We start from the raw sequence: 25,716 nt of genomic DNA on the forward strand, positions 1-25,716 counted from the left end.
CGGCCGTGCCGGGGGTGGCGGGTCGGCTCGGGGGCTGTGTCCCCCCTGCCCCTGCCCGTGTCCCTTTCCCTGTCCCGTCCCTGCCCGGGGTGCGCGGGGGGAGCCGGGCGGAGCGTGCGGACGTGTCCCGGCCTCCCCGCGGGGCCATTTTTCTGTACCTTCTTTATTATTATTATTGTTATTAATGCTGTTTTTCCTAGTTACCGAGCCTCGTCTTGCTTTTACCCCTGGAATTCTCTCCCCCCGGGTGGCCCTTGCCCTGACCCCATTTTCTGCCAGGAGGAAGGAGCCAGGGAAGGGGGAGCAGCCTAATGGCCGGGAACTCTGGTTCTCCTTTGGATGGGGAATTTCACCAGACCACCTCCTTGATCCCGCCAGGGCCTCCGGCTTTATCGCCCCTCCTGAGAAGTCACTCCGTCCCTGCTGGCTTTCTCCCCCCACACCCGTTTCCCGCTGGTTCTCAACGCTATTTTTACATTTTTAGACTTCCTTGGCGAAGGATTCAGGGGCTCCGTAAACTTTGCCAGCTCTGGGGTGGAAGGAGCAGACATCTGGCACGGAGCACCCCCCCCAAGCGACGGCCGGATTGGAGGCAAAGCTAAAAATGGTGGTTTTTTTTGAGCAGGGACAACAGAGCAAACCTTTTTTGAGTGAGTTCTGCCCGTGCCCACCTGGAGCAGCTGAGGAACAGCTTCCCCTTGTTGCAGCTGAAACGGTGCCGGTGGCTGAGCCTTCTAAAATTAGTGAGGAGTGGAGGATTTCCTTTGGAGTCCAGGTTGTGCTTTGCCAGACGTGGCTCCCGGGATGGGAGTAAATCCTGGTTTACTTCAGCTTAGCCCTGGTGGGATGATCCCTTCCCGGGAGACCCGCTGGGTCCAAGGGACTCTTGTTCATCCCAAAACTTTTAGGCTGATTCAGGTGTTTTACCTTTGTTGTTTGGAGCCTGTGGAGGGACCCTCGTGCCCGGGATTGATCTGGCACTTGGAATTTGGTGTCCAAAAGTGTCCAGGTTGTCTCATGTCACTGTTTGTTGTTTAAAAATGTCCAGTGGCGCCAACCTGGGCTGTTGACGGAAGCTGGAGTAGCTCTTCTAACAACTTTTTAATGGATTTATGGATTAATTGGCCGGATTTTGGGGGTCTCAGGAAGTTTTTGGGAGGTGTCCTGGTGTTTTTGGGGTTGCTGTTTCCCCATCCCCACCTCGAATCCCGGCGTTCCCTCCGCGTCCGAGTCGCGTTCGTTAGTGGAGTGCCTTAATTTGGATGTGCTTTTCCCAGCACAGAGCTTTTACCTGGAGAAAAGGATCGTTAGGAATAATTGGCCGAAGGTCGTTAGGATATCTGAGGATCTGTTGGGTGTTTGGGAAGAGTGGAATTCAAAGGGAGCCGTGCTGGCTGTGGGATGTTTGTGGCTTCCCCCGTTCCGTACCCGCCGCGGGGTGGGATGGGGAGGGACGTGCAGGGTCGGTTTTTTGGGATGAGTTGCTGTTGTGGCTCGGAACGTTGGGATTGTGCTGCTTGGAGAGGTTTGATCAGAGCCCTGTGAATCCTCAGGCTCTGATCATTGAGTTATTCACTGGATGGTTGGGGTGGGAAGGGGCCCTAAGGATCATCTCATTCCACCTCTGCCATGCGCAGGGACAACTTCCACTGTCCCAGGGCGCTCCAAGTCTTGGACACTTCCAGGGATGCTGCTGAGCTGGAGCTCCAGGCTGGCCAGAGAAGGTGGAGCTGAACAATGGCGGGTCCGTGCCGATGGCTTTTACTGGAATTCTCCTGTAGGAAAGGAACTCTGGCTCCTTTTTACCTCGTGGTTTGTTCTCCATGTCCACTTATCAACCAGAGCTTGCATTCCTGGGAACTTCAGTGTCCAGCAGAACCAGCTCTCCTTGACTCTTTGGATGCTTAAATTTGCAACAACCCAATTCCAAGAGATCAGAGCTGCCACCACATTCCACATGGAGCTTCTCCATGGAGCTGCCCACGCCAGCCAGGACCTGCTGAGAATCCCAGACTGGTTTGGGTTGGAAGGGACCTCAAAGCCCATCCAGTGCCACCCCTGCCATGGCAGGGACACCTCCCACTGTGCCAGGCTGCTCCAGTGTCCAGCCTGGCCTTGGGCACTGCCAGGGATCCAGGGGCAGCCACAGCTGCTCTGGACAAGCTGTTCCTGATGGACATGGATGGGTGTTTGTATCCTGCTGTGAGCAGCAGCCACTTCAGCTCTTGGTGCTGTTGTTTCCTGGAGGAAGATTCCAAGATTGTCCTCATCCTGGGGGTGCAGGAACCTCTTGGACCAGTGACACCTCTGTGACAGGACAGAATGAGACTCCAAGGATTTCTTTTCCTCATGCCCTTCTGTCATCATGGAAAGTCCATTTATCCATCTGCTTCTGGAGACCTCCCCAGCAGGATTTCAGCTCCCTTTTTGGGGGAAGAAGCTCTTCCAGCCATCCTGGTGATCCTAGTGGGGCTTCTGGGTGGTTTGGAGGGTTGGGATTTAGGATCAGACTATGGAATATTCTGTTGGTTTTGTTAACATGACCCCATGTGGATTCAGACAGTCTGCAGCTCCAGGTTTTTAGTTGTGGCTGTTCCCAAGGATATTTTTTTTAATGTTCATTGGAGCTGTAGAATCTCCCAGGCTTGTTCCATATTGGTGTCACTTTGGGACTTTTTTTTTTTTTTTTCTGGGAATCTGGATTCTGTTTTTTTGCCTTTCCCTAAGGAAAACCATCCATAAGGTTGCTTCCCTCAGCACAAGCTCCTGGCAAAAGTGCTGTGGTTAAACACCCACATTTGGATCCTGGAGCACATTCCAGTCCACCCGGGAGATGCTGAGGGGAGGGAAAGGCTGAGTTTTCCACCTGCATTTCCCTTGGAATGCTCCTCCCCTTATTAAGGAGATTAATGATGGTCCCAAAGCCTGTGGGATGGGGAGAGGGAGAAACTTGACTCTGTTTCTTTTCCAGCTGTAATGTGTCTGGAAAGTTGGATTATTTAAGGAAAATTCACTTTATATCTTTGGCTTTGGGAGCCTGAATGGGGAATTTGGGATCCTGACCTGGGACATTTCCAGGAATGGGCAGCTGGAGCTTCTTTGGGCAGCCTGTTCCCAGATCTGCTGATGGAGTTTTAAATGTGATTTGTTTGGATATTTAGAAGGGAAGAGAGGATTTATCAGCACCTGTTTTTAATGGGCATTTTTCCTTCCAGAATTTTAGAACTCCTCGAGGAAAAGTCTTGAGGACATCCAAGTGTGGCTCTGGTTGATGGACTGTTGGTAGAACAGGTTATTTTTTTTCCTTGATTTTTTTTCCCTGACTTTTCCCATTTTTTGGAGGCAAACTTCCCTAAAAATGCTCCACCCCTGCAGCTGCACCTCTCCTGTGTGCTTCAGCTTTTTGGGATCCATCCCAGAGGCTACAGTCCCTGGGAATGATGTGGAGCTGGACCTAAAATTCAGGAGAATATGAGCTAGGAGTCAAAATTTGGTCCCAAAATATTGATGTGAGGAAGAGGCTGGTTAGGAAGGAGCTGGAGCTCCTTGTGGAATTTCATTTCCAGTGGATTCCCTCTGGATTGCTCCAAGATTTTACAGCTTTCCCAGCACCTTTGTAATTCCATTTTTCCCTTCCTGTTTGAAATGCACCAGTGGAAATTTTCCAGCTGGAAATCCAAAGTGTGTCATTCCCAGGTAGCAGGAAATAATTATAATTTCCAGCTTTTTGCAGCTGGAAATCCACCAGGGAAAATCTCCAGAGCCTGGTGCTTGGTGTTCGCCTGCACAACCCATTCCCAGTTTGGAATTTTATGGCAAATTTCTGGTGTAAAGGAGCATGAAAGGGATTTATTCTCTCCTGTGGAATTGAGAGCAATTCCCAAGGTGTCCCTGCTCCTGCTGGGCAAAATCCCAGGACATTAGCCTTCAGCTATAATTAGGTAAGAAATAAATCCTTGGAGAATTTCTATTTATTTCTATTTATTTTTATTTATTTCTATTTATTTCTGTCAAAGGAGTGACTCTGAGCTCAGCCAGGGCCTTGCAATGTTCTGTTTTATATTTTTTGGGTTGCAGGTTGCAGCTGCTCCCCTTTGGAATGGGATTTTAGGGTCACCTCATGATTGGGAATTGCCTTCCTGTTAAATTTGGGATGAGTTTGGGCTCAGAATGGGATATTTGGGGCTTTGATCTGGTGAATTTTGGGAATATTTGGTGTTGCACGTGAAGTAGGAGGTGGTGACACTAAAATTTTGTGGTTTTGCCTCAATGTGAATCTTGGCACAGAGGGGACAGGATGGCTTCTGTTTTTGGGGATGTTGGGAATGGGTGCCACTCATCCATCTGTGTCCCAAAGAGAGAATTCCTTGTTTTCCAGGCATTTTGGGAGACAAAGGTGCCGTGCAGTGCCTGGGGGTGATGTCATTCAGGCTCCATAAGATCCCGGTTGGAATTTGCTGCCCCATTCAGGGAAAATCCCCCGAGATGGGGACACCTGATAGGCCAGGGAGGTGATGAGGGCTGGAAATCCCTGGATTTCCCGGGAAAGCAGCAAGTGCTGGATGCTGGGGGCCATTCCTAAATCCTCCCCCTCGGAGGGAGGGGCTTGCTTTGCTGCTCCACGAGTTCTTTCCCTGATTTTTAGCACAAATCCCAAATTCTTTGCTCAGCTCAGGTGGAGCCTCAGCACCTCTGCATGTCCAGGTGCTGGGAATGAATCCCAGTCCTTGGGAATGAATCCCAATCCTTGGGAATGAATCCCTGTCTTGGTCCCTGGTAGCAACAATTGTAAGTAAACTGGGATTTTTCCTGATTATTTATTTTATTTTAAAATTCTGAAATTCTTCAACTTTTCAGATTCCTGGACTTTTCTCCTGAAATCCTTTTCCTGCTCAAACATGTTTTAACTTAAATTTAGGAATTTACAAAGAGCAACTTAAAAAAAGCAACTTAAACATTGGAACTTTATCTGGACGCACATAATTTTGAGATTTGAGCAAAATGATAAAAATATTTTTTTTTTTTCCCTACTAATTCCATTTTCTGTCCTGGAAGTGGCTCTGTGTTGGTAGGGAAAATGTTTTGGTGGTGGAACTGAGCCTGAGCTTTAAATCTGGCCTAGCTTTGGCTTTAGGACAGTTTTAAATTGAATTAGGAATTGTTAATCAGGGGGGAAAATCTGGAATGAAATGATGCCCTTGGCTGCTCTGATCCCACCAATGCCCCACACTGGTGTCCAGAGTTTCCATGGAATTTTGGGTGTAATGTGCATTTGGGGGTTTTTGTACAGCTGGGTTTTAATGTGGATTTTGGGGTTCTCAGTGTAATTCCTGCCTGTCCATCCCTCCTGTGGTATTCCACAGGGAATCCATGAGGAACCCACCCTGGAGGAGCTGAGCTGCATTTGTGTGTGGATCCAAGCCCATCCTTCCCTCTGCACCCTGCATGGACTCAGGGATGTGCCCAGATTTTGGGATTTAAGTTGGGAAAATGCAATTCCAGCTCCCTTTTCCCTTTTTGTGGGATTTTTCCTTGGAAGGCTCTTTGTGCCCCAGGAGGGATTTGGGGCAGGGATTACCTGGGGAGTGACTCCGTGGCCATTTATGATTTATGGGATTTATGGGAAGGTGCTGACTCCCAAAGCTGCTGCTGCTGGAATCTCCTTTCCTGCTCCCAGAGGAGGAGGGGAAAAGTTTTCCAAGAGCCATGCTTTGAATTCCAGTGGGGATTTGTGCCTCTATTTTGGGTCCCATCCCAAATCCACCCCCATCCTCATCCTCACCCTTCCATCCTCCTCCTCTCCCTGCCTGTGCCAGGTGAATCCCTTTCCCATCTTCCATGGGAGCAGCTTTGCTTTTCCTGATTCCTGTCAGGATTTCAAGTGGAATTTCTTCCTTAGGTGTGTCCTGAGCAGAAAGGGAAAAGCAGGATTTGGGGGGAGTTTGGGAATTTTCAGGCAGTTGGAGGAAGGAGCAGAAAAACTGCTCCTATATTTTTGTCTTTACTGGATTTTTCTCCTGGAGCACATCTTAACTTCTCTAAAATCCTGGAATTGTTCCATAATTCCATTATGGAATAAAACCTAGATAAATAATGGAATAATTAATACATGAAGTCACTCAACCTCTTCTCATTTTTACAAATGAAAGGATAAATCCCTATTTTCAATATATTTGTCTCCTTCTTTCCCTGGAATATCCAATCCTCCCTGTTCTTTCCTATTCCAGCACAGGAGAAACAGTGTCACTTTTCCAGCTCCAAACCTTCAGTTGGAATGTCTAAACCAGGAAATGGGGATTTTGGGAAGCAGGACAGCTGGATTTGGGGGTTTTAGGAGGTACCTTGACTTCATTTTCCAAGAAACTCAGCTTGGATTCCGCCTCCTGGTTAAATAAGATTTTTTCCAGGGATTTTCCCTCCTCATGTGAGTGCTTCTGCCTTTCCATTTTCCATGTTTTTTTTTGGGAAGGAGCAGGATTGCCTGGTACCTTCCCAGCTCTTTTCCTGCTTGTCCCTTCTCCATTCTCCATTTGCTCTCTTTGGGAGCAGGGACACATTGGGATATTAAAAGCTCAGTGCTCTGCACAAAAGCCTTCCCAGGAATTCCTCCCAATATTCCATTAATATTCCATTAAACACAGGGACAGCTGCACTTCTGTCCTTGGTTTTTATCCCACCTTAGGGATTCATAAACAAAGGAGCAAAGGCACTTCAGGCCTGGAAGTGTTCCAGCAAATCCTTCAGTCTGGAGGATGGAAATGGAGGGGAAAATTGGAATAGATTTGTGGAAGGAATTCCTGGCTGTGGGGGGAGTGAGGCACTGGAGCACTTTTCCCAGACAAACCGTGGATATTCCATCCCTGGAGGTGTCCAAGGGCTGGGAACAGCCTGGAATAGTGGAAGGAGCTCCTGGCAGGGCTGGGAATGGGATCAGCTGGAGGGTCCCTTCCATTCTGGAATTCTGGGATTCTGTTAATGAGAGCAGCAGAGAGGGAATTTCCTCCCCAGCTTCCAGGGAATTGCATTCCCAGCAGAAACCCACGGGTGTAGCTCTCCATCAGCATCCAGGAAAAATGGTAAAAAATTCCTTTTGAGCTTTAGGATCCTGGTGGAATTCCAGATTTCCACTTTGGTTTGTTGCCTTCCAGTTTCCTCAGCCCTGCTGTGGATGAGGGTGATGATCCATGGAATTCCAGCTGCATCCAGGATATTTCTGGCTAACCCAGCCTGAACAAAACAGGTTAAATCCCAATTTCCTGAGCTGAGCTTCCCTTTCTTTGGACATTGTGGTGGCTTTCAGATGGATCTCTGCGAATTCCTGAGCTGAATTCCTGCTGGGAGTGGGTCTTTTCACCTCCCAGGGCTGTTAGGCTGCTGATACTTAGATAAGAAAACCCCCAAGCTTCCAGATTTTCCTCTTTTAAAGGGAAGAAAAGAAAAAAACCTCAGGATTTAGGGGAGATGAGGCTCCTAAAGTTTTGTCTTTTAGACTTTAGAAGCCTGAGGGCATTTTTTGGGCTCCTTTTGCATAAGGAAAACCAGGATAAAAATTCAATTATTGTGTGGGTTGCACTTAAAAAAGAGAAAAATCTTCAGCTCAACCTGTTGAAGCACAAAGAAATGCTGGAGCTGCTGAACCCTGGAATTAAAATAACATTTTACTTTTTATCACCATTCCCGTGGCAAAATTGGGATGTTTCCATCAGGAGAGAAGCTGATAAAGTTTAAATATAAAAAGTTGTGGTCAAAATATATGTAAGGAAAACTCAGTGTAAGGAATTTTGGTGGAAATGTGGCCTCACATAAATTTGGTTGAATGTGGGTCCATATTAAAAAAAAAAAAAAAAGAAATGTGACCTATGTAAAGAATTTTGGTATAAATGTAGTTCTGTAGTCTTAGAAAAGTTTTTCCTGGTGTTTAATTTTTTTTTTTTTTTGACAAAATTAGGGCATCAAGCTGCTGGAAACAGATCAAAGGTGGTGAATCTTCCTGGTGGTGGGGTTCTTCTTTTGTTCTTTGCTTGATTTTGTGGTTCTTTAGGTTATTTTTAAAATTTATTCAGCACTTCTCAGGGTGTTCTGTTTTATTTTGGGTTTTACCAACTCTTTTCTCCTGACTTTCCCAGGAAGGAGCCACAAAAGTGGAGGAATTCCATGTTCACTTTCATCCCAGTTGTATTTTTGGTGCCTGCAGGGAGCAAGGTGCAGCTGAGGGAATTGCTCCAAACCTGTGGAGCTGGAAAAGTGCTGGAGAAGCTCTGGGTGATGTGTTGGGATGGATCCTGAGCTTGGAGCAGGGGGATTTTATGTAACTTCATCCCAGCGTGGGAGGAATTTGGCACAAGATTCCTGAGGGAACAGCAGCGCCTTCCCTAATTTTGGAACTCTATTTTTATGTTTTTGTTTCTTTTTTCTTTTTTTTCATTTGGGGAGAAGGAAGAGGTTGGGAAGGAAATGGGATTCATAACCCTGCTTTTAGGAAGGTCAGCACCTTTTATTTTCATTGGTGGAATCTCAGAATCCCAAAAGGTTTGGGTTGCAATGGGATCATCCTGTCCCACCCTCCCACTATCCCAAGTTGCTTCAAGCTCTGTCCAACCTCACCTTGGACACTTCCATGGATGGGATCACCCGTTTCCTCTCTTTTTCCTGCAGGATTTTTCTGGGATTTGAAGGATCCCGACTCTCTTTTCTCCTTGTCATTTATTATCCTTGTTAATAATTATAAATACAAAATTTAATTACCTCTCTCCCAATATACAGCCAATTAAAGATGGATTTTTGTGTATAAAAAGAGTTATTTTTGCCTTAGAACCTTCAGCTTCCACCTGGTGGTCATAATTCTCTGCTGCATCTGTTTAGGATATCTGGAAAATCTCCCTGGAATCACCGAGGTTGGGAAAGACCCTTAAATCACCAAATGCAAGGTTTTTGTTGAGTGTTGACCCCACAAAACCTCAAACCCAAACGACGTGACGCTTCCTGAAGGTCCCAAACTCCTCTTTTGGTGATCCTGAAAATGAAAGCTCCCTTTGGGCCTTAATTCCAATGGAAATGGTGCTCTTGGAGAGCTCCTGAACCTGTGGGATTTGGAATTCCTGCCTTGCCTGACCCCATTGAATCGGAACTCCTGCCTCAGGTTTCTTTGATGGACTCAAACCCCATTGGAGCTGCTCTGGGAATAATTTATGGTCTTTTAATAAGCTGGATCAATTGGATGGGAGCCTTTGGAGAGGCTGGAGAATATTCCTGAGGGGAAAGTTCTTCCCAGCACTTCCCTTTGCTCCCAGTTCCCACCTGGTGGTGGTTTCAGTGGGACCTGGGTGGTTCTTGTGCCGTCACCGCGTCCGCGTTGCTCCGAAACAAAAATTTTGTCTTTTTCTTCCAGAATTGGGTATTTCTCATTGAGCTGATGCTTGAGGTGGGATCTGTGAACTTTCCTGTGGGAAATCTCTGGCTTTGTCACCACAACAGTGCTGAATAAAAGCTGGTAAAATGTAGGAGAATTCCAGCTCTGGGCTGGGTTGGAGCACTGGAGAGGGGTTTTGGGATCTCTGGTAGATCCATGACAAAGGAATTGTTGGTGTCTTTGCTGAGGTGTGTTGGCAGGGCTAAGAAATTCCCTGACACTCTCCAAGGAATTGAGCAAAGCAAGGGGAAGGAGTTGTGCTCCTGTTCCTTCTCCTGAGGAAGAAACGACTTTGCTGTGGGATCGGAGCAGAGAACTTGGGAAGAGTAGAAAGCTGGGAAAACCCAACTTTCCTGTTCGCGTTGCTCCGAAACAAAAATTTTGTCTTTTTCTTCCAGAATTGGGTATTTCTCATTGAGCTGATGCTTGAGGTGGGATCTGTGAACTTTCCTGTGGGAAATCTCTGGCTTTGTCACCACAACAGTGCTGAATAAAAGCTGGTAAAATGTAGGAGAATTCCAGCTCTGGGCTGGGTTGGAGCACTGGAGAGGGGTTTTGGGATCTCTGGTAGATCCATGACAAAGGAATTGTTGGTGTCTTTGCTGAGGTGTGTTGGCAGGGCTAAGAAATTCCCTGACACTCTCCAAGGAATTGAGCAAAGCAAGGGGAAGGAGTTGTGCTCCTGTTCCTTCTCCCTGAGGAGAAACGACTTTGCTGTGGGATCGGAGCAGAGAACTTGGGAAGAGTAGAAAGCTGGGAAAACCCAACTTTCCTGTTAGCTCAGCATGGAGAATGATCCTAATTAATTCATTTTCAAGCTGCCAAAATAGGGATTAATTATGCAAATAGCCAGGGCAGATGCACAGCAGTCAGACCTTTGTTAATATCTTTAATTTCTGTCAATGAGAGGCTGAAACTTTTGGTTATTCAGGGAAGTATTCAAATGGAAAGAATCCCAAATCCACCTTTTTCAGTCACATTTTTGAGGGTTTTATTCCTCCAACATGTTGGAATAACTGGAGACAACACCAAGCCAGCAGTTCTCTCCAAAAAGGTTTGCTCTGTCCTAATCCATGTGGGATTTTCCAGGGAATTTTGGAGCCTCCCACCTGTGCCATGCTCCCCTCAGAGCTGGTTTGTGTCCGGGTGCCGTCGGTGTTTCCCTCACTCCGTGTCCCAAGTCCGTCCCATTCCAAATCCAGATGTCCAGTGTTCCATTTCTTGTTCCTACCTGCTGTTCACACTTTCTTTTCCTGTTTTTTTTTCCATGTTTCCCTGGCTGGATTGCAATAGAGAAGAGGAAAATGAGGTGAGTAAAACCAGTTCCAACATTCCTGGATCTTCTGTGAGCCCAGCTTGGGTTTGACTTAGTCATTCCATGAATCCAGAGCCACTGAGGGGCTGGATAAAGCAAATTAATGCTTTTCTGGGATTCCTCTGGTTAAATTTGGGAAGGAGGGGCAGTAATTCCCATTAAATTAGGGAAGGAAGGACAATAATTCCCATTAAATTTGGGAAAAAGTGGCAGTAATTCCAGTACCACTTGTGCCACAAGCACATGGGAGGTGATGGCACAGCTTGGTGTGGGTTGGTGCTGATTATTTAAAGACTTAATTTGTAAAAATAATGAGTTTTGCTGCCTGTGACTCAATGAATTTTTTGGGAGAAGAGAAAACTTGGAGGCCTGGGATAGATTTTAATCTGGTTTTGGAATGAGAGCTGTTAATCATTTTGGATGTGCTTTTTTTTAACATTTTAGATAATGTTCCCTTTCTGTAAAACAGGAGAGGAAGGAGAATTCCTCTCCTCCTGGAGAGCTTGTCATTAATTCCCACCTATTACATTTACCAAGTTACCTGTGGAGTGTGTTTCAAATTCTGGAAATTGTGTTTTGTTCAAGTTGCTGTTATTTAAGGAAAAAAATCCCTTGAAGGGTGAACTCATGAGGGGAAATATCCTGGATTGTGTCAGCTCTGCTGAATTAGGTGTGGGAAGGGGAGGAATGGAAATGTGGCAGCTCTTTCTTGCCTGCAGATCCCATATTTGAGAAAAGGTGGATCTATCCAAACCCCCTTATTCCCATTATTTCAGAGCTGTTGTGCTTGAAATTATAAGGATTTTGATCAAAACATTGACACTTAAAATAATGGCACCAAAGTTGTAGCAAGAATAAAAACTCTGAAATGCTGATTCCCTGAGTTTCCAGTATTTTTACATATATATTTTTAAATTTATTATTTATAGTTGATATGATTAAAAATCCTATCTCTGATAAGAATTTGGGTTCAGATCTGTGGAGATTCTTCAGGGTATGGTTGGAGAGGAACCTGCTCCCTTCTCTTGTCCCAGGCTGGAGTAAAAAAATTGGGAATTTCTGCTTGTGAGGATAATAATTGATCCAGGAATCCCCCAAAATGCTGTTCCCTCACTCTTCAGGAGGCTGAACTCCTACAGGAGGGTGGTCTCGGTAGTGTTCATTTTATCCTTCATTCTTCCATGAATTAATGTGGATTAATCCCAGGATCACTTTTGATGTGTGGATTCTCTGGAAAATAGGGATGGCATTTCCAGCAGGACTTTGTGGAGATGGTTGTGAGTTGTGGTGAGAGGAGCCCATTTCCCCATTTCAGAGAAAGAGATTCTCCAAAGTCAATGCTTTGGGTGACCTTTTAGCCATGAAACTTCTTTAAAATCTTCCCTGAAATGTCCCCTCATAAAAACCACGGATTTCAAGGAAATGCTTTCAGGTTTTGTTCCCAGTTTTCCCACAGTGAAGGGAATTTGCTGCTGCAGATCCAGAGTGATGCTGGGTTGGGTCACCAGGATGAGTCATGGATAGACCATTAACAGGTGCTCACAATGAACCCCCAATGTGTTGAAATAGAGGAATTTTTGGGATATGTGATGTCCCAGAGTGCAGAAAACACAGGATTTCCAATCTACCAATGTCTCATTTAATCATTTACTGTGGTGCCTTGATCCTGGGCAGCTTCATGTTGTTTTCCATGAGTTAAAGGATAACAGAATCCTTAATAATTCACAGAGGGCTGCAGGAAACTGCTGCTACTGCCAAAAATGTGCTCATGGCACAGCTACAGCAGCAAAACCCAGCTCTGGACAATTTGGAAATGCTTCTTTCCATTAGAATTAGGGTTAACACAAAAAATAAAATTTTCAGAGCAGCTCTGGCTGCCCCATGATCCCTGGAAGTCTCCAAGGCTGGGCTGGACAGGACTTGGAGCAACCTGGGATAGTGGAAGGTGTCCCTGCCCATGGCAGGATTGAAGCAGGATAATCCTGAGGGTCCCTTCAATCCAAACCACTCTGGAATTCCACTATTCTGATGCAGTTTGGATTTTGGAGAAAGGGGCAGTTAACAACAAAGCCCTTTTCCCACTTTATTTTCTCCAGGATTTTATTCCTGGGACACAGATGAGCTCTAAGATTTAAAAGAGAGGAAGAAATGCTCAAATGAGTGAATGTAGGTTGCTTTGTGCTCTGAAAATTCCTGGGTTTGGGCTTGGAAGGTGCTGAGTGGGCTCCTGGGCAGGAGGCAGCCAGAAGCTCCTGGTGGGAAGGACATGGGGCTTGGAATGGTCCGTTGATCCAGAGGTGACAGAGTCATCGTGCACCACTGGGTCCTGATGGGAATTCCTGGGGAGTTGTTAATTAATGCTGGTCTAGGCCTGAGCCTGGGAACTTGCAGGAATTAGTGATGACTAGGAGAAGGTTGTTAAGGAGAGGTGGGATTTAAATTCCTGCTGTAATTGTTGTTGGTCTGGTTTATGTTGGACCCAAATTCCAAAATCCCAGAATGGTTTAGGTGGGAAAGGACTCTTAAGATAATTTTGCCACCCCAGGAATGGGCAGGGACACATCCCACTGTCCCAGGCTGCTCCAAGCCCCAGTGCCCAACCTGGCCTTGGACACTTCCAGGGATCCAGGGACAGCCACAGCTGCTCTGGGAATTCCATCCCAGTCGTTCCTCACCCTCCCAGCCAGGAATTCCTAATTCCCCAAGTCCCATCCATCCCTGCCCTCTGGCAGTGGGAGCCATTCCCTGTGTCCTGTCCCTCCATCCTTGTCCCCAGTCCCTCTCCAGCTCTCCTGGAGCCCCTTCAGGCCCTGGAAGGGCTCTGAGCTCTCCCTGGAGCCTTCTCCAGTACTGGAAGGCTGCATCCAGGTGGATTCACATAAACAAATGCACTTTAAGCTTAAAACCCAGGATCTTTTGTAGCCTGGGACCACAGCAACAACATAAAAAAGCAGAGTTTTGCCCTCAATTAACTTTATAAGCTGAACTCTCTTTTTAAAAAAATAAGAATTAAATGATAAAAGGACTTTGAGCTTGTTCATTAATAAGTCAGATAAAAAGCCTCAGCCCAAACCTCAGAGGAGGCTTAGTTTCAAGCTGGAGAAGTCTGAGGAAATCATTTTATTCAGGACAAAGCCAGGCAGTAAAGACAGACCCAGGGTATGCATTTCTGTTTTATCATCATGAAAAATTCACCAGGTGAAAGAAAATGCTGCAGAACTGAGTTCAAACCCCCCAAAATCCAATTCCTCCAATTCCATCTTCTTTTTCTTCCACAGGGCAAACCTGAAACGGTGCCGAGAGCTGGTTTTATCAAAGGCCCCGTGTTTAAAGGCGTCGCCTCGAGCCGCTTTTTGCCCAAAGGCACCAAAACCAAGGTTAACCTTGAGGAGCAGGGAAGACAAAAAGTGTCTTTCAGCTTTAGTTTAACTAAGAAAACTTTACCCAATCGATTCCTGACTGCTCTGGGAAACGAGAAACAAAATGAAACTCCCACCCCTCCAGCGGTTCCCCTTCCAACTGATTTTAACCCTAAAAATAAACTGGACCTGGGGGACACCGCCAGTTCAGCTGAGGAATCTTCACCTCCAAAGCCGAAGGTAGAATTGGGGAAGATTCATTTTAAAAAACATTTACTGAACGTCACGGCAAAGCCACCCCCGGCTCCGGCGGCACCGGTAACAGAACCGGTGGCCTTGGCCGTGGATTTCCCTCCCACGCCGCCGCCTCCCCCGCCACCGCCGCCACCGCCGGCGTCACCGATGCCGGTTCCTGGAGCCACGGCCCCACCGCCGCCACCGGTGACACCGATGCCGGCGCTGCTGCTGTCGCCGCCCGGCGAAGCTGAAGCCCCTGTGCCGAGGGAGCCGAGCCAGGCGCTGCCCAGGGAGGCCTTGGAGCCGGACGCCAAGCAGGATCCGGCGTCGCGCGGCTCGGAGGAACGCATGACTCAACCTGCGCCTGAGCAGACGGGGACAACCCCGCCAAAGGAAGATTCCCATATTGGGAAGGAGGATGAGGTTTCCGACGGCTCAAAGGGTGCTCCCGTATCCTCCCGGAGGCAGGGGGCCAAGAGGAAGTTCTCCCAGTCGGACGGCGCGCTGCAGGGCTCCGAGTCCGACGAGGATTCCGTGAGGACATCCTCCAGCCAGCGCTCGCATGAGCAGAAGATCTCCAGCACGGAAAAGGAGAGAGATTCCAGACGGAGCTCCACGTCCCTCCGGGGTGATGACCTGGGCAAGTCCTCGTCGCGCTCCAGGTCGGACAGGGATGAGAAGTACTCGAGCTATTCCAAATCGGAGAGAGACTCGCGGTACTCGTCCTCCCGCTCCCGCTCGGACAGAGAGAGGAGGCGAAGCCGGTCTCATTCCCGTTCCCGCTCCGATCGCAGCTCCCGAACCAGCTCCTCCTACTCGAGGTCGGAGCGCTCGCATTACTACGACTCCGACCGCCGGTACCACCGGAGTTCCCCGTACCGGGAACGGTCGCGCTATTCCCGGTCGTATGCGGACAGCCGGGCGCGGGAGAGCTCGGACTCGGAGGATGAGTACAGGAGGACACATTCCAGGTCCAGCGACTCCAGGCGTACGTCCTCCCATTCCTCCTCCTCCTACAGAGACTCGAGATCCTCTTACTCCAAGTCGGACAGGGACAGCAAAGTGGAGTCGTCTCACGCCGACGTGGACAGGCGAGGGAGGTCGTCTTCAAAAGCGGATCGAGATTCCAAAAGGACTTCTGAAAGTGAAGTATCCAAAAGGTGCTCTCCCCTTGATGAACTGGGCTATCGGAAGGGGACATCCCATTCCAAGCCCGACAGTAATGTGAATTCCTCCCGCTATAAATCCACCCCTTCCAAGGCCCCCGCACCAAAGCCTGATAAATTTAAGAGTTCTTTCTGTTGTACAGAATCGATCGAAGAAATCAAGTCCAAGTCTAATTCTCTAGATTTAGAGACCTCTTGTGTAAAGAACAATGAGATCAGGGTGTCCAGTGTGAAAAAGTTGGAAAGGGAAAAGACACTTTCTCCGTTAAATCAGCTCAATGAGTCTCCCGCTTTGCCGAAGGCCGACGAGTCCAAGGCAGGTTTGGCAAACTCAAAATCCGAGGAACTTGCAGCAAACGAAGGCCATGACAGTGTTAAGGAGCAAGAAGCGTTCTTAAAGGCAAAGCACAATCCCTTAAGAATGTGCTTCCCCACGGAAACGAGCGTGAACGGCTCCCCGGAGGGTCAGGATGAGGGTCTGGCAACCTCCAGTGCCTGCAAAGCAGAGGATGTGGCTGCATCCTCTGACCACGGCCTGGATCGGTCGGAAGCATCACCTGCCATCAAGACCAGCCCGTCATATCTGTTGCCATCCAATGGGTTTGAGAGCATGGATGTGTCCCAAGAACAAGAGCTGGATGATTCCCAAGTCCAGTCCAGTGAGTGCAACAGCCTGTTCCAGGAAGCAGAGGATCCGGAGCCGCAGCAGCCAGAGGAATCCGCTCCTCTCCCTGCCGTGAATGTAGATCCCACTAACGCTGTCCTTAAGAAGTTGGATGAGGAGGTGACTCCGTGTGACAAAACCAAAGAACCGGTTTTTTGCTACATATCCGATGATGCCACCCCCGGTTTGTACCACTCGGAAGTGGAAATCGAAGCAGAACCTGCGGATTTGAAAGTGACATCCGAGACTTTCCTGGACGTGCAGGTGGAGCCGCAGACGGTGACGTGCGATTACGAGAGCACGGAGGATTCCCATTCCAAGTCTGCTGGGGAGGATGAACACGGCCATCCTTCCCATAAAGTCAGCCTGGCAGTGGAAAGCTCGAGTAGGGATTCCTCCCAGGATGGCTGTTCCCAGAGGCTCCAGTCGGATCATCCCATGCCAGAGGAAAGCGTCTCTTCCAAATGGGATGTGCCCCCTCCGGGTATGTGCCAGGAGCCACTCCAGCATTCGGAAGCCGAAGAGATGCTGGAGTTGGATGCTCAGCACGTTGATCTTGGCTCAGCAAAAGCCAAGTTGTCGTTCCAGAATGAACATTCCTACTATTCGGAAGTGCCGCTGGAGCACCGCAGCAGAGAGGTCGTGGAAGAAAGTGCTGTTTCCACCGAGGGAGCTGAGCTGGATGAGCTGAGGGTTCAGTGTCCCGGCGTATCGGCTGAGAGGGATGAGGGAAGCGAGCCCTTGGTGGCTTCGGCTTTTCCAGACGCTTTGTATCCCTCCTCCGATGTCATCGTCACCGCAGAGGACACGGAGATGGTGACCCAAGCCCCAACGTGTGACAGCAGTGGCAACGCCTCGGAATTCATTCCTGCCAGCCATGACGATTATTCCGACATGGGGGACAGTGACAGCGAGGGGGGCAGCGAGGACAGCGACACGGAGGACTCGGATTCTGATGATGGGACGCCGCGGAAGAGGCTCCAGTCGGTTGTGGTGGTTCCCAAGAACTCCACAATAGCTATGGAGGAGAGCAGCCCGGGCTCCTCCCGGAGCAACCGGCGCTTCTCCGACCACTGGGATGATGAGCGGCCCGAGCCCAGCAGGCCCTACTATGAGGAGAGGTCAGAAAATATGGGGAGTAAAGGTGGTCCCCAGGTGGAGAGCAGATGTTCTCCCAGAGGGATGGAGAAGAGTCCGGCAACCTCCACGGAGCTGAGCAGGAAGGAGCCGGAGGAGCTGCGGGCAGATCCGTGCCAGGCCCAAAGTGATGGCGTGGACAGCACGAGCCAGGCGGACCTGACGGCCGATTGCCACGGCAAAGCCGGCACGGAGGAGAGGATGGTGCTGCCAGACGTGGTGGTCTTGGGGAGGCCCGTGGGCCGGCCGGAGGAGCAGCCCTTCTGTGTCCCAGAGAGTTTGGAAAGTACCGACACATCCCGGCACCAGACGAGCTCTTCCAAGCCTGACAGTCGGCAAGGGCAGGGCGGGCTGAACCAGTCTGGCCTTGGAGACTACTCCAGGCTGGATGGTTTCCGTGCCCCGGAGGAGGTGGGTGCTGTGGGCTGGGACTTTTCCCAGCAGGAGAAACCCAGCAGCACCTACCAGCAGCCGGACAGCAGCTTTGGGATGTACTCAGGCTACGTTTACCATCCGGGCCTGGGAGCCTATCCCAGCTCCCAGAGCTACTGGCAAGGCAACGGTTACTGGGATGCGAGGGCAGCCAGCAGAGCCTCCGTGGTTAACTACGAACGCATCCAAGGCCAGGTGCCTGATTCCCTCACGGAAGACCACGAGGAGTATGAAGAGGATGAGCGTTGGGATGAGGAGTGCAAGCCCCGCTTCCCCAGCCCCTCTGGAAAATCCCAGATGCCCAGGCAGAAGGAGCAGGGCTCGGTGCAGGCACACGAGATCAGCAGCAATTCCACCAAGGAGCCGGTGCCGGGCGGGGAGAAGAAGGACGAGGTGAAAGCTTTGGAGAAAAACGACGTGAAGGAGCGAGGCCCACCGAAAAAAAGGCGGCCGGAGTTGGAGAGCGACTCGGAGAGCGACGGGGACTCCGGGGAGAAGAGGAAGGGGAAGCTGGAGGGGGAGCAGGTGGAGCCAGTGCCACAGGATTCCTCCATGGTGGGCAGGTTATGCATCATGGATGACTTCAGGGACCCCCAGCGCTGGAAGGAGTTTGCCAAGCAGGGGAAGATGCCCTGTTACTTTGACCTCATCGAGGAGAACGTCTACTTGACAGAGAGGTAACTGCTGCTTTATCCGTGTCTTAATTCCCTGGAGAAGTTTGGGATTTAGCTTCCATTTGGTTCCAAGATGGATGGGTTTTTATGGCCGAATCCTTTGGAGGGAGGGGCAGGGATGTTGCATTCCCCACATTTGGCAAAGCCACCCAGGGCTCTTTTCTCCTAAAGAGAATCACCCAGTTTGCCCCAGACAGTCCCAGGCACTGAGAAAAGTTGGAAAATAGGAGGATCAGAGGGCAAAGTTGATTTATTTGTACCCTTTTTTACAGCTTTACCAGATCCTGCTTGTTTTAATGTCCCCAAATGCCAGCTTGCTCCCTTTCTGTTGGCACAGGGAATTCTGTCTGGGTGTGGAAAAGCTTTTGGACAAACAATGCACTTTTCTGAAGGTTTTGGTTGCTTCCATGTCTTTATTCATCATCTTAGAAGAGCTTTTTTAGATCTAATAGCCATAATTTGATTTTTTTTTTCTTATGGATTTTTGCCTTGTTGGGATCCACACTCAGAGCATTCCCCAAATCCTTCATGGAACCTAAAATATGAATTAGTGAATGCCCTGCTTTTTGTCTACCTCTGATTTTCTCCTGTTTTTCATCTTCTTACTTCACAGCAAAGCAGAGGCTGAAGTAACCAAACCCTCCAATTTGCCTTATTAAAATATGGGTGTCCAAATAAGCATAGACAGGGAGGAGAAAGGAAAAACAGCTAAATATCCTGGGAATTCTCTTTAAGAAATCACCTTTTGTCATCACCAAGCCAAGTGTCCTTGGGTGTTCCTGTCCCTAAGGTTATCCATATATTGAGAAATTTATTTTTGGATTTTTCCAAAAACCACTGCTCAGGATGGAGGAGGAGTTTCTCCACCTGGCTGCTGTCTCACCTGTGTTTCCATGCCTTGGCTTCCCAGGAAGAAGAACAAATCCCACCGGGACATCAAGCGGATGCTGTGTGAGTGTCCCCCTCTGTCCAAGGAGGAGCGGGCGCAGGGCGAGGTGGCCTGTGGAGAGGATTGCCTCAATCGCCTGCTCATGATTGAGTGGTGAGTTGGGCTCCATGGATTGCCTTGGAGGTGTCCTGGGAATCCCTCAAATAACTTGGGAATTCCTGGGAGGTGGCAGTGGTGTGTCTGTGCTGGCCTGGAGCGACCTTCGGAGCTGCCAGCAGAAGCTGTGGTTGCTCCATCCCTGGAAGGTTTCAGGGGTTGGATGGGGTTGGAGCAGCCTGGGGCAGTGGGAGGTGTCCCTGCCCATGGTCCCTGAGATGGTCCTTGGAGTCCCTTCCCACCCAAACCATTCCATGATTCCCTGATTTAAATCTTTGGATGAGCTGCAGGAGATCAGCCCTCACAACCTCCTGGATCTCCTTTCCCCAGAGCCTCTCCAGCCTATGGCTGGTGTCTCCTTTTCCCTCTGGAAGAGGTTTGCTGCTCCATGGATGCTGGAGGTGGGGACAAGCTGCTTGGTGGGATTTCCTCCAGCATGAGGATTGGAATTATCTGTCAGAATCCCAATTTTTGCTCTTATCTCATACACCAGACATAGGGCAGGGAATATCTTGAAGGAATAACCCCCAGAACAAGGGGAGAGGGCCCAGTTCTCCCCACTGGGATGCCCTGATACAGAAATGCAGCGGGATCAGCATTCCAAATGTTTTTATCTTTCCAGAAATAAACGATCTGCGTTTGCACGTTGGCAGTCCCGTGGTTGTGCTTTTTATAGCAAACCACATTTGAAGGTTTCGCACAGAATTTCTCATGATTATTTGGGATTTATTTCCCATCTGAGCCCTTCCTGGTGGTGCTGTTTTCCTGCTGGGAATTGATTTGCTCCCTTCCCATCCCTTCCCTCAGCTCCTCCCGGTGTCCAAACGGTGACTACTGCTCCAACCGGCGCTTCCAGAAGAAGCAGCACGCAGATGTGGAGGTGATCCTCACTGAGAAGAAGGGCTGGGGGCTCAGAGCTGCCAAGGACCTGCCATCGTAAGCCTTCCCTCTTCCCACAGCCTTTTCCCACCCTTTTACTGCCTCCTGAAGGGAAAAGGGCCTGTGGGGTCTGGATTTCCCTGACAGGAGATGGGCTGAGGTTCTTCCAGCTCGTCCTGTCCCTGCTGGGTGTCCCTCTTCCTCTTTGGCATCTGCCCATCTGTGCTTTGATCTCCCACTCTGGTTTTGCTCTTCCTGGTTTCCCAACAGCCTTTCCATGGCTTGTTCTTGGGATGGATCTGCCTCACCTTTCTCTGTCCCTATTTCACTCCAGTTGTGTCCATTCTTCTTTTCCCATCTCTGCAAAACTTCTCTTCCTGAGTCCTCCTCCTCCTCCCCCGCTTTGGACAACAAGAAGATCCAGAGGGGATCTTTCCTCCTGTTGTTAAGTCAGGATTGTAATTAATTCCAACAGCTGGGTTAGGTGAGGCTAGAAAAGGAGAGAGGAGTGAGGACACTTGAGATCTCCTCAAGGAAGGATGAGGATGGGGAGACCAAAATGAGGTTTACTGGGAGAAGAGAGCATCCTGGAGTGTGTCCAGGGCAGGGAACAGAGCTGGGAAGGGGCTGGAGAACTCCTGAGGGAGCTGGGAAGGGGCTCAGCCTGGAGAAAAGGAGGCTCAGGGGGGCCCTTGTGGCTCTGCACAGCTCCTGACAGGAGGGGACAGCCGGGGGGATTTGGGATCTTATCCCAGGGAACAGGGACAGGAGGAGAGGGAACAGCCTCAGGCTGGACTCAGGGTGGAAATTGGGAAAATTCCTTCCTAAAAAGTGTTTTCAAGCCCACAGCAGCTGTGGCTGCGCCTGGATCCCTGGCAGTGTCCAAGGCCAGGTTGGATGGGGCTGGGAGCAGCCTGGGATAGTGGGAGGTGTCCCTGCCCATGGAATGGTGTTGGATGAGCTCAAAGTTCCTTTCCAACCCAAACCATCCTGCAATTCTATGAATACACTGAATTTATAGAACAAACCCTGCTCCAAGAGGAGCTTCGTCCCTCTGTCACCTTCCCATGTGACAGCATAAAATCCCAAATTAATCAGAATTCCCTGAGATTAAGGCACATCATTATTGCTGCACCACCAGGATGGCCAGGCTGGGAGTTGTGTTCAGAGAATCCACCTGAACAGGGATTATTTTTTGTTTATTTGTGGTTTTTTCCCTAAGAATATTGATGTTTTTCCTCTTGCAGCAACACTTTTGTCTTGGAATACTGTGGGGAAGTGCTGGATCACAAGGAATTCAAGGCTCGGGTGAAGGAATATGCCCGGAACAAGAACATCCACTATTATTTCATGGCCCTGAAGAATGATGAGGTGAGCAGTGGCATTGCTGGGATGGGATTGCTTTGGGAAAGGCTGGATTTAGCTGTGTACAGCGCCAGCTCCTTGGCAACCCATGGAGCAACGTCCTGAATCCATTGGGAATGTTTTCCTGAGGAAAGGAAACTTCAAGCCTCAGGATTTTTTAACCCATTGCTCAGTTCCAACAAAATTCTGGCAGCTTAAATGTATCCCAGTGACCTTAGGGAGGGAAAAGTGTCTTTCCAAAGGAGAAGATGGAGCATGGTCCATTGTTCCATGGGAGAGGAGTTTGGGAAGATGCTCCAAGCCAAACTCACCCTTTTTGGGTGCCCAAATACACCAAAAATCCACACTTCTTTTCAATTAAACTCCATGAAATTGGGATATTTTAAACTGGCAGAGTCCCTCTGTGCGGAATTGCCACTGGAGTATTTATATATGGGATATCCTTAATTATTTATTGCTGCTCTGAGGGATGTGGAGCTGTTCTCTCAGCCTGAGAACAAGGGAGATAAATAGAAATTCCATCTCTTATTCTCCTTGTCTCTCCTATCAGGACTTTTTGGGTCTGGGGAGCTTGAGAGAAAAGGAGCTAAAAATACTCAGAGTGGTTTTTCCTGGGTGTTTTTCCTGCTAAAATAAGGATTTTTGGGATTGTTTTGTAATTTTAAGTGTCACAAAGGAGCATTTCCAGTTATAAAATGAGTTTTTATTTCTGGGATGACTTTTCCCTTGGAGTGTGAGGTGTGTGAGAGAAAATTTACTCTTCTAACCTCTTATGGCTGTATGAGAAACAAAATCCAGTAGCTGCATCCAGCTGGAGAACTCTGGAAAATGAGGAGCCCTGTACCTAAATGCATTTTTGGGGGGGAATTAATGTCCTAACAACCCCCAATCTCTAAAATAAAGATGAGGAATATCAAATAAAGAGTGGGAAAGGAGATGATTCCCACATGGGTTGTGTTTGTAGCTGCTTCCCAAGGATTGAGCCTTTTCCCTGCATTTCTTGTCCCTTTTCAGATCATTGATGCCACCCAGAAAGGAAACTGCTCCCGCTTCATGAACCACAGCTGTGAGCCAAACTGTGAGACCCAGAAGGTAAAATCCTGCATGAAATCCAGCAGCTCCTCCCTCTGGAGAGCTCAGAGTCATTTTCCTTCTTTATTTTGGGGAGTTTTGTTGCTGTTGTATCAATGACGTGAAAACACCTGGATTTCAAAGGCACTTTGCCTGGTTTTAAACTCCCCAGTGCTGCTTTTCCAAGGATTGGTGTGCTCAGGGAAAGCAAAGTTGAGGCTGGAATAACTCCTGGCTTCTCTTTTCCACAGTGGACTGTGAATGGGCAGCTCCGGGTTGGGTTTTTCACCACCAAGCTGGTCCCGTCGGGCTCGGAGCTGACCTTTGATTACCAGTTCCAGAGATATGGGTATGTCCCCTTTCCTGGCACAGGAATTCCTGCTCTAACCCCTTCCCACTGTCACTGGTCCTACTCCATCCCTTTCCCATTATTTTATCCCATTTAGATTATCCCTGCTTCTTCCTGTCTGGTTATTAATTAATCTGCAATATTTCTTGACAGTTCCCATCCTTCTCTTCCCACTCCTGTTTTATGGCTTTGCAAGCACCTGAGGAGTGTAAAACCCCCTGGATAACTCATCCCCTCTTCCAGGCCTAATCCAGGGCTTCAGGGAAAGCTCCAGCCTGGAATTGGGATCCTTTTGCTAAACCTGAGCCTAAGGTTCCTCCATTACCCTTTGGTGAACTATAACTTGAGGAACATCCCTTCCTTTTCCTTCTGGATCCTTCTCCAGGCACTTCCTGTAAGCAGGAATGAGTTTTTAGTTGCATTTTAAGATTATTCCTCATTCCTAGAAATTCCTGGAATTGAGCTTCCCTGCTTCTTACTGCTGCAGAGCCATATTCCTCCAGTGGGTTCCACATATTTAAAAGAAAACCCTACCATTTTCCCAAGAAATTGTGGAATGGAGTTTAAAATGGATGGTTTGTCAAGTGGGAAATACAGAGGCTTGGTAGAAATATTCCTTGGGAATTATATTTATTGCATTTATTGTATTTATTATATTTATTTTATATATTGTATTTATTATCCATGGCTGAACATCCAAACCAAATTTTCCATGTGGATTTTGCTGCTTCCATGAATCCTGAGCTCATTCTTTATCCTGTTTTGAGCTCTCAAATTCAATATATGAGTTATAAAATGCTATGAAATGCAAGCTTTTCCTAGTGGATGTATAATCCTGAGGCTAAATTCCTTAGGAAAATTAGGATATTGATATATATATAGTATTTATTATCCATGGCTGAATGTCTAAAAAAATTTGGGCAAAAAGGATAATTTTCCGTGTGGGTTTTGCTGCTTGCATGAATCCTAAGCTCATACTTTATCCTGTTTTGAGCTCTAAAATTCAATATAAAATGCTGTTAATTCAATATAAAGTGCTATAAAATGCTACAAAATGCAAGCTTTTCCTAGTGGATGTATAATCCTGAGGCTAAATTCCTTAGGAAAATTAGGATATTGATGGCAATGTGGGGTAAGAAGTTGTCAGCTCCACCTTTTCCTCTCTGGTTTCTGATTCTTGACCTGTGGAGAGCCTGGAAGTGAGGCAGGCTTGCCTTTCCAGCTGCCACAGCTGGGGATCATGGCAGCTGTGTTGGGAATAAAGACTTTATTTGGATTTTAAGCGGCTTTTCCATGCAGAGCCATTCCCATTCCTGGCTTCTGGAGGTGCAGAGGTGGCTGTGGCTGGGGTTGAGCTGTTGTTGGACCTCTCTTTGTGTCCCTTCCCACAGCAAAGAGGCCCAGAAATGTTTTTGTGGCTCCTCCAACTGCCGGGGGTACCTGGGAGGGGAGAACAGGGTCAGCATCCGCGCCGCCGGAGGGAAGATGAAGAAGGAGCGCTCCCGGAAAAAGGACTCGGTGAGTTGGAGGATTGAGCCTCTGGGATTGAGCCCAGCCATCCCCCAAAACCACCCATGTCCCACATCCACGTGGCTTTAAATCCCTCCAGGAATGGGGATTCCACCACCACCAGCCCTTCCCGTGAAGGAATTTCCCCAATATCCGACCTGAGCCTCCTCTGGCACAGCTTGAGGCCGTTTCATCTCATCCCATCACTGTTCCTTTGGGAGAAGTTTACTCCTGATTACCTCAGTGTCATTAAGGCTGGATTGATGATCTTGGAGGTCTTTTCCAACTCCAACCATTTTATTTCACAAGGCCCCTCAAGATTTGTGTTTTCTTGGATCTTCAGTTAAATCCAATTTCCTTTCTCCTGGTTATTTAAAGTCCCACCATAGAGTGACTTTCCCATGTGCAGTATTTGCTCATCCATAAGTAAACCCCACCATAAGTTGGATTTAAAAATGTGGGTTGCTTTCTATGATTTTTAAACAGTGATGAAAGATGAACAATATTGGCTTTGCCATTTAAGGCATCACCTGAAATTTGGCAGCTCCAAGGGCAGAGTTTTGCCATTTCCAGGTTGGGAGGTGGAATTTTAGAGACAACACATGGAATTGCAGGGATGGGTTCATGCCATGTGGAAAAAGTGCAGAGAGTCCAGAGCAAGAGGAATTTTTTGGGTGAAATCTGCAAGAACCTGCAGAGACTCTTCTTTAATTCCTACAAATTGTAATTATTCCATCCTTGAAGGGACAAACCTCTGTTCCTATGGAGAAGATTTATTCCTAGTTCTTTTGGGAAGTTTAAAAATGCCAGTTTCATTTTAATGTGCTGTATCAGAGAGGGAGGAAAGCAAGAAACAATTCCTAAATAATTTATAGAGAGTGAGTAAGCCAAGAAATAATTAGTAAATCATTTATAGGGTGTTTTAAAACACTAATTAGTCACTAAATGAGAGGGTGATATTTCAGTGTCCGTGTGGAGAGAGACTCTAGTTGTCAGGATTATAAATCTGTTGTAGTTTATCACCATTAATCATTACAAATTTATAAAGAATTTATACAACTCAGAATAGAAATAGTAAGTTTTACCTGCAATTAAAGATAATTTC

At 48.1% G+C, this 25,716-nt stretch overlaps 1 protein-coding gene across 2 annotated transcripts in view; it reads left to right on the forward strand.

Annotated features, from left to right (window-relative positions):
- SETD2 (SET domain containing 2, histone lysine methyltransferase) overlaps nucleotides 1-25,716 on the forward strand; it is a 52,872-nt gene that overhangs the window by 455 nt on the left and 26,701 nt on the right. For both annotated transcript variants that reach the window (XR_005629532.1, XM_039726437.1), the window contains exons 2-9: nucleotides 10,703-10,718; nucleotides 14,003-18,396; nucleotides 19,304-19,435; nucleotides 20,246-20,374; nucleotides 21,565-21,688; nucleotides 22,697-22,774; nucleotides 23,005-23,102; nucleotides 24,494-24,620. Coding sequence is in view for 1 of the 2 variants with exons in the window: in XM_039726437.1 (XP_039582371.1) it covers nucleotides 10,703-10,718; nucleotides 14,003-18,396; nucleotides 19,304-19,435; nucleotides 20,246-20,374; nucleotides 21,565-21,688; nucleotides 22,697-22,774; nucleotides 23,005-23,102; nucleotides 24,494-24,620 (5,098 nt within the window). In the remaining variant the exon portion in view is untranslated. The remainder of the gene's footprint in view (nucleotides 1-10,702; nucleotides 10,719-14,002; nucleotides 18,397-19,303; nucleotides 19,436-20,245; nucleotides 20,375-21,564; nucleotides 21,689-22,696; nucleotides 22,775-23,004; nucleotides 23,103-24,493; nucleotides 24,621-25,716) is intronic.

The sequence above is a fragment of the Passer montanus genome, unplaced genomic scaffold, assembly GCF_014805655.1.
Source record: "Passer montanus isolate IOZ18808 unplaced genomic scaffold, ASM1480565v1 scaffold59, whole genome shotgun sequence".
Lineage (NCBI taxonomy): Eukaryota > Metazoa > Chordata > Aves > Passeriformes > Passeridae > Passer > Passer montanus.